At 33.0% G+C, this 9,078-nt stretch overlaps 1 protein-coding gene across 1 annotated transcript; it reads right to left on the bottom strand.

The window, feature by feature from the left end:
- Positions 1-920: 920 nt before the first annotated feature.
- On the bottom strand, positions 921-3,295 carry LOC113765841. Its single transcript, XM_027310088.1, has 2 exons — positions 1,717-3,295; positions 921-1,327 (listed from the first exon to the last, which is right to left on the bottom strand). The coding sequence occupies exons 1-2, from the start codon at positions 3,293-3,295 to the stop codon at positions 921-923; spliced, it is 1,986 nt and encodes a 661-aa protein (XP_027165889.1).
- Between the last annotated feature and the right edge of the window lie 5,783 nt (positions 3,296-9,078).

Raw genomic sequence — 9,078 nt, 5'->3', positions numbered from 1 at the left:
AAATGTCTTTCTCGCAAGTCTTTTGCTTCGGTATTTAAGTCAATGTTAAACTACAATTGCAAGTTTTATGAGCGAGAATTATGAATACTAGATCAATTTTGTTAGTTAATTCTGACTCTCTAAATAGCTATAATCTATGTATCACTCTGAAATAATCAACCTGTTCAACCTCAATGTCTGACACTTTTTTTTTTTTTTTTTGGTATTGTTAGTGCAAAATTTCGTAACTTCAGCTGGCCAGAGTTTTCCCATGGTTTTGTACACAGCTCCTAAAAACATGCAAAAAGGTTGCTGGTGTTTAATGCATATATTTGTTGCTTGCTTTGATATATTCATTGCCTGTCTAAGTGTGATTAAGATTAGACTTTCAAAAAAAATTCCTAACCAAAAAAAATTACAGCTAAGGAATGGATATTGGAAAGAAGAAACACCACAAGGTATTTTTATTCTAATGTTTACAATTCTTTTGAGTAAGCAAATAATTTTCCAAGCAATTAAATTTGCATCTTTTAGGAAAGTAGAATCATTAGCGAATCAATGAAAATGGTCTAAGATGCAATTTAGGTAACATGTTAGAATAAAACAATTACGACTAAGATGAAACAGGGGAAACAGGGGATAGGCAAAAGGTCAATAACCATTGTCCAAAGATGAATTCCCATCTAGTAAAGCTTACGGGACTGACTAATCCCAGCATTCCATCAGTATAACTGTCATGAAACCTGAAATCTTCAATGTCCTTTAAGGAAATTAGAATCTAGACAGAAAAGGCTGAACAAAAAAGATCATACCATAGAAAATGTTCGTTCCAAGAAAAAGTTCATCCCACTGCAGATAGCTAAAGGATAACATATTAGTTTACATCTCCTAATCAGGTAAGCCCTGAATTGCATTAGCACCAGTTCCAACTGCAAAGATTTTCACCGCCATTCTAAATCAAAGCGAATTGCTGTGTGGAAATCACCAGAGTCGTGGGAATGCAGCAAAGTCTTCCAGTCCAAAAGTTCAGGCTGCCACTCATCATCTAATATACTCTTCTTCAAGATTGCAACTTTGACATCTTCCAGCCAAAGCTTTTTAGTTTCCTGCAAATTCAGATGGTCTTGATTTCTTCTGATCATCAGAAACTCGAGGAGGAACTGTGTGAAGTGAATAGTTCCAAGAAAACACCACTCCTGTTGTATGATTTGAGGACAAAAGCACCGCATCCATCCATCTAGAAAAGCTGCAGAAACCTTCCGTCCTTGCCGTTGAGAAAATTTTATAGATAACTCTTCAATTTCAAGTCTAGGATCCATTGGACCATCTTTAATCTCATCGAGATCAACTTTTGCAGATGCACAACAAGTAATCCCCAGAAAAAATTTTTGAGTTCCTCAAGCTTGTTAACATCTCCTTTAATTTAAACAACCATGGATTGTCGATCGCATTATGACAATTTAGACCAATTCTAAATTCCCAAGGACTTGAGAGAAGGGTAAAAATTACATGCGGGATGCTCGAGCCTGTGTATTCAAGCACAATAACATTTGGACAATTCCTCTAATTTCTCGTTATCAATCAACTGTATTTTCCTGATAGACTGACTAGATTGCTAGAGTGAAAAACGTAATCTAAACTTACTAATCACATAAAACCCGGAATCCTAATCGAGTCCAAACTGTATATATTTTCACCACCATTCTAAATTGAAATGAACTGCTGTGTTGAAACCACCATCGTCACATGAATAAAGTAGGGGCTTCCAGTCTGAAAGCTCAGGCTGCCACTCATCGTTTAGCCCAGACCTCTTCATCACAACAACTTTGACATCTTTTAGATTTTTCAGCCAAAACGTGGTTTCCAACAAATTCAGATGGTCTTGATTTCTGCTAATCATCAACAGCTCGAGGAGGAACTGTGTGAAGTAAATTGTTCCACGAAAACACCACTCCTGGAGTATGATTTTAGGACGAAAGCTCCAAAAACATGCATCTAGCAGTGCTGCAGCAGTAGTCTGTTTAGATGCACAATACGAAACAACTTCTACAGATAATTCTTCAATTTCAGGTGTAGGATTGGTTGGACCATCTCTAATCTCATTAAGATTAACTGTTACATCTGCACGAACAGATATCCCCAGAAAAACTTTTGATTGTCCCAAGTTGGTTAACATCTCCTTTAGTTTAAAGAACCAGGAATTGTTCACGTTGTTGTTGCAATTTACTCCAATTCTTGATTCCAAATGACTTAAGGGAGCACTGGTGATAGATACACGGGGAATGCTGCTGCCCATGTATACAAACTGAACAATCTTTGGAGCATCAACTTGCACCTCCTCTAATTTCTCGTTACGAATCAACTCCAACTTCCTGAGGGACTGACTAGATATCTTGATCCTATGTGTATCATCAGAATTGCTGACTTTCAATTCTTCAATGTGCGGAAACACGTTTCCAAGGCCCAAGAAAAACTCGTCAGTGATGCAAATACCATTTAATACTAGGAGTTTCAAATTTTGAGCTGCGAACAACCTAAGCCTCCCTCGGATTGACTGACAATACCATGAACCTCTCTGACAAGTAAAGGATTCTAAATTTGGTGAATAAACTTGAACATTCTGTTCCCCATCATAGATAACAGAAAATTCTTTGAGTTTTTTGAGGTCTTTTACTGTAATGTTTCTCAAGCCGTCACAGTGATGAATTTTCAAATTTTCAATCAACCTACAGTTTAAGATGATATTCTCCAATACTTCATCAACTAAAAACACATTTTCAAGATCTAGTCTTCTAAGACTTTGACACATTATATGTTTTATTACTTGCTTCTGCTCAAACTTGCAGTTGTATAGAACCAATTCTTCAAGGGATCTAGATTCAAGGGTTATACTAGGTAAAATATATGACTTCTCATAAGTTCTGAGCTCAAGTTTTCTCAATCCTTTCTCTAGAGCAATCTTCATCCATTCATCAACAAGTTGAGCGGACTCAGTGTTAAATATCATCTGAAGCTTGAAAGTTTGTATCCTATGGTTATGCTCACGATAATTCAGCAAGACCTTATTCACAAAATTCAAGAACATGGCTCTGCAAAATTCAGGATTGGAGCTCTTACCGAAGTTTGGTTCGCAAAAACACACAACTGGGGATGTATGCCACGCACTCCGCCATGCCTTGGACAATAGCCTTGTTTGGGCTGCTTCTTTTGGTGTTAGGAAATTTGAAAGTATGTATTGCATAATATCTTCTGGTAATTTTGATATGCCATCATCTTCGCTGCCTTCTGCCTGTGCCTTCTTTGCCGTCTTCTCCATTGTTGGTTTCAGCAAGATTAGAAATTGCTAAAACAACCGAGGAAAATTGGGATTGAGAAACGCAAAAGGGTACTTTATCGAACCACTAATTCTTGAAAAAAAAAAAAACTTTTAAGAGAGGATGTTGGTAGACAACGTCGATCAGGATTTGGAAGGCAGGCGCTTTTTGTAAACGACTTTGAAAACTAGAGGAAAAAAATTAAGACGACCTTTTTGCATCCGAATCCAGTTCTGTTTTAAACATCCCAGAGGAATATACATTAGGTATATTAATGGATTGGGTCCTACCAGATCCACTGTACTTTGGATTTAATTTCTCAAATTCTTAATAACCCCTACTTAGACGGGAAAATGCCGGTTTTCATCCCCAAACTTTGGGGCAAGGACACATTTCGTCCCTCAACTTTTGGGTACGACACATTTGATGTCTGAATTAATAATTTTTTACCAATGTTATCCTCAAATGGCAATTTAGCCAATTTTTAACGGAACTGGTCACGTGAAAATCACATGACCATTACTTAAATCATATTTTTAACAAAACCTGCCAGTTTCCCATAAAGAGCTAGTATGTTATGGGCAATTTATTATTTTTTTTAACTTTCACATATTTAATTTATGTTAAATACAAAACATACTAGTTTTCCTTTAAACGCTATTTAACCAATTTTTCCTATAAAGAGTTGGTATATTTCCCATAAAGAGTTGGTGCAAAACATACTACAAAACTTGCCAGTTTTCCATAAAGAGCTGGTATGTTATGGGCAATTTATTTTTTTTTAACTTTCACATATTTAATTTATGTTAAATACAAAACATGTTAGTTTTCCTTTGGGCACTATTTAACCAATTTTTCCTATAAAGAGCTGGTATGTTTCCCATAAAGAGCTGGTACAAAACATACTACAAAACTACTAGTTTCTCATAAAGAACTGGTATGTTATGGGCAATTTATTATTATTTTTTAACTTTCACATATTTAATTTATGTTAAATACAAAACATACTAGTTTTCCTTTGGGCGCTATTTAACCAATTTTTCCTATAAAGAATTGGTATGTTTCCCATAAAGAGCTGGTACAAAACATACTACAAAACCTGCCAGTTTCCCATAAAGAGCTGGTATGTTATGGACAATTTATTATTTTTTTTTAACTTTCACATATTTAATTTATGTTAAATACAAAACATACTAGTTCAATGGGTAAAAATATGTTATGAATAATTCAAAGTTTATACTTTTAATAGTTCAATGGGTAAAAATATGTTATGAATAATTGAAGGGCCAAATTTTTACTATTCAAATAGTTCAATGGCTACTCAAATAATTTGCTCTTATATAAATAGTAAAAGTATGCAAAGTATATGTAATTTTTAAATTTTGAGGGGAGCTTTTTGTAACTATTAAAAATCTCAAGGGATGTTTGTGAAATTATCCCTTTTCATTTTTCATGCTGGTTATTTCTTTTCATGCCTATTTTTCATTTTATCCTTATTTTTAGCTTTTTTCCCCCCTTACGTACGGGACGCAAGTGTTTATTGATGGATGCTTAGTCAAAATTGCCAAAAGTTGACTGATTGCATGCAGGAAACTGGCAGGTTTTGTTAAAAATGTGATTTAAATTTACTTAACGGTCATGTGATTTTCACATGACCAGTTCCGTTAAAAATTGGCTAAATTGCCGTTTGAGGATGACATTAGTCAAAAATTGTTAATTCAAACATCAAATGTGTCGTGCCCAAAAGTTGAGGGACGAAATGTGTCCTTACCCCAAAGTTTGGGGATGAAAACCGGCATTTTCCCCTACTTAGACCCAAACTCTGTAAAAGAGCAGGGGTAACAATTTTTTACATGATTTGAAAATAGAACACAAATCTAACACGAAATTAATGGGTTTGGGTTTAGGTTTTCTGAGTTCGAGTCAAAATCGGGTTGAACCTAATGAGCCTGAAAAAAAAACAAGTCAAATTCAGATCAGAAACAGGTTGACCCGTTGAGTAAATAAAAATAAGTTAATAAATATAAAAAAATTATCTAAACAGGTATTTTTATCTGTTTCATGTGCATTGTAATGTATTGACTTTAAACTTGTATTTGGCTAGTAGCCGTTTGTCTAATTGTTCTAATTGAATTTGTTTGGCTTGTGTGAAGTTGGAGTTGTTATGTTTGGACAAATGAAATATTACATTATTTTCTATTCTTATGGTGTCTTTATTTACTCTAGATCTAACTTGGGATTGTTTTATTAGGGTATTTATTATTTGATTATGTAATTAGTTTTGTGTGGAATTAGTTCTATTAGAAATTACAGCGGTAGATTAGTAAATTGAAATTATATTTCGGGTCATATCGAATCAGTTGAATTTGAAAATTTCGTATTCAGGTCAAATATGTTGATTCACTGTGGGTTGGCGGGTCGTGTTCAAATCAACGGGTCTTTTATTATACCCAGGTCTTGATTTGATCCGCCAATCTGTTTTTTATCCGATTGCCATCCTTATAAAAGAGTTATGGGTCTAAGTAGGGTCTAATTTTTTATTATCCATGTTCAAATACAAATATATACTAGATCCTACCCAGACCCATGTATATATAATTAAATTATATGTGTGTGTGTATGTATATATATTAGTAAATTTATAAAATATTATAATATTCTATGGTTATTGGATCGAATACAGTAAAACTTCATGATTGTTTTCGTTTTTAATCCTAATTCTAATTGTCATTGTAATTAGTACAAACTTTTTCAGAAAAAGGAGAAAAAGTAAAGGCAAATAAATGAAAGATTTGACGTAGATACAGTTAAAGTTTTAAAAATAAATAGAAGCAGTCGATAGTAGTTATTTTTTTAGTTCATAATATTGCATTCAACTTCTTGAATATTAAATTTATTATTTGAAAATAAAAACTGGATGGTGTTTATATTTTTTAAAATGTATATATTTTTAATTACATTTTTATTTAGTGTGTTTACTAAAATACAACGGATATCCATTGAATATCTAAATTCAAGAGAGTCTGGATTTGGACTTATTTTTTCAAACCCATAAGGGTATGAGTCTGGATCTAATTAGATTTAATGGTTCTAAATTTGGATCAAAGTGATCCAATCCAAACCCTACCCATTGACATGTATATTACACTTGTATTTAGTGCCATTGTTTTAGTCGGTTAATCAAGCATATAGTATATGTAATTGTGTTATTATTTTAATCGGTCAATCAATCCTATAAACTTAGGCTATTGCTGTTGAGTTGTTGTTTTTTTTTTCCCTTTTTTTTATTTTTCGGAAGCAACTAAATTAGTTTTCTTTATTGGATTACGATACAAAAACAACATAATCTGCAACTTGAAAAGACTACATTAAAAAAATAAAAAGAAATGAAGTGAGTATAGATTACCATGCAAGAATAGATAGTTGGATGACTATTTTGGTTAAATAAAAATTTGTTGTCAACTATGCACACGCACGTCACCAAACTATTTCAAATTTCATGTTTTGGTTGTTAAACTTTTTATTTAGATAAAATAGTCACTTAATTAATGAATAAGTATATTTCGGGTCACTCAACTAGTAAAAATCTACTTTTTTTCATCATTCAACTAATGAAAATGTATACTTGTCAGTCCCAAATTGCATGTTTAAATAATTGGATGACTATTTTGGCTAAATAAAAAGTGCAGTGACCAAAAATAAAGAATTAAATAATTTAATGATCATTTTTGTCATTTTGTAGTTATGATATTTGGTAATAGTATTCTCAATAGATATTACCCCATTGATCAGTACAAAATTACAATATTTAGCAAGTTACTTCGTATATAGAGTCTATGTTAATTAGGAGTTTGGAATTAAGGGTGAAATTTTTTTTGAGACATGACATTGCTAAAAATCAAACAATTTTCTCATTACAATAATCCGTGCACCTAGATAGGTTGTTTTCGTTGCACAATTTGATGTTATTCATTAACAACTCACTTCGTCACAATTTAACAGACAGTTAGGATTCTTCTTCGATCTCTGTCTTCATAAATCCAATCAATTTGACAATTCTGAGACCAATTCTATGATCCAATCCTCACCAACTAGATACTCCATGACACAACCTTGTGGTTTTGATCAACTGACTTTTTCATATGCTCTTAAGTTTGATAATGCAAAACACCCACAACTAACCTTGTAGTCGGGTCAATTCTTCAATATTCTCAGATACCCTAGGATCAATTTCTTGAATCAAGATCTTTGATATCAGATGTAAAATCCAAAAATATTCTAACAAAAAGCTATAGGAGAAGAGCTAAATTTCATAGAACCAATGTATATGGGAGATAATTACACACATAAAAAATTGTGTGGAAGAAGGAGGAATAAATATCAATAATATATCATTACCTCTCAAATTTTACTCTTCTCAACTAACCACAATAACATGACTCTTTATTTATAAACTAATGACTTGACAAACAAGTCTTGCAAACAAACAAGAAATTTTATAATAACATGCTAATTTCTAAATAATAAAACTACTATACTTGGACACCAACAAAACTACTAAAAATTTGACTTGATTGAAACACTGCGAAATAACAATTTAGAAACTTCTATTATTTAGACTTGAATTATGATTCCAAAATTGCAGAATCTCTATGCACTGATTTTGTGTGGACGTTGGAACTTAGCGGAAACACCAATGGTAAAAGATCTCAATAGGCTAAAAATTTTAGAACTCTCCTGTTCACCTATGGTTACAAAGTTACCTATTGGAATTGAAATTCTGGTTGAACTCAGGTCTCTTGCCCTATCTCACATCCATGCATTACATCACTTTCCCGTCCAACTCCTCCGTAGCTGCAAATTCTTGGAGAATCTTGCACTAATAATAGGTCTGAAGAACTTCAATGCAAAGGACTTTCTACATGTAATCAGGAACATGAACCTATCTGTACATGAAGTCAATTTCAGGACACCAAAAGAGTTCGACTGCTATGTGAAGTTACACAAATGGAAGGAGCTATCAATGTTCAGAATTTTTGTTGGTCATCCACCAGATCATGTCCACCAGAATTTTTCATGGTGATCTTGTTTATCCCAATCAGAAATGAAGTGACCAAACGCCAACTACACCATGTTAGAACATCTACGTACCTTCTAAAATTTACAAAAAAGCAGAAACCGAACTTCAACTCCAAAATTACAAAAAGCATCTGATATATATGCCACCTGATTCTGAATTGCAGTGGCCAAGACCTTTCACTTTGATCTGCACAAGAATGAAATTGTCCACCATTAAAAGCATTCGTTAGTCACCATAATTTCACTGAACACTAAGAATAATATACATCAGAGTTAAAAATTCACTTGAAAGCAAATGAAATGCGACACAGGTGGAAGTCCTGCACGTCTTAGTTTATTAGATTTATCATTTTAGTCCTCCATCTATTTTGTAATTTGCAATAGAACGCAATGATTATGTTATAGGTCCGCATGTTAAGCTCATCTTATGTCTAATGTTACCGTAATTGTTGAACACTACACAAAGTTAGATACTATTCAACACATTTTCGATTTTATTCAAAATGATCAAAATATTTTTGTTTATATACTACAAAGCCAATAGTTTTTATGGAATCAGCACTTACATTGCATGTCATTAGGTGAAGTCAATTAGCAAGTATTTATAGTTCAACATTCGTTTATTACCTTTATACCAAGTTTTCACATGATTTAGATTTTGAGAAATCAATCGTTTCATCACTTTGTGCTTTATATTCTCATTGAA

Source organism: Coffea eugenioides, chromosome 3 (assembly GCF_003713205.1).
Source record: "Coffea eugenioides isolate CCC68of chromosome 3, Ceug_1.0, whole genome shotgun sequence".
NCBI lineage: Eukaryota > Viridiplantae > Streptophyta > Magnoliopsida > Gentianales > Rubiaceae > Coffea > Coffea eugenioides.
This window is presented reverse-complemented; position numbering and strand designations above follow the sequence as displayed.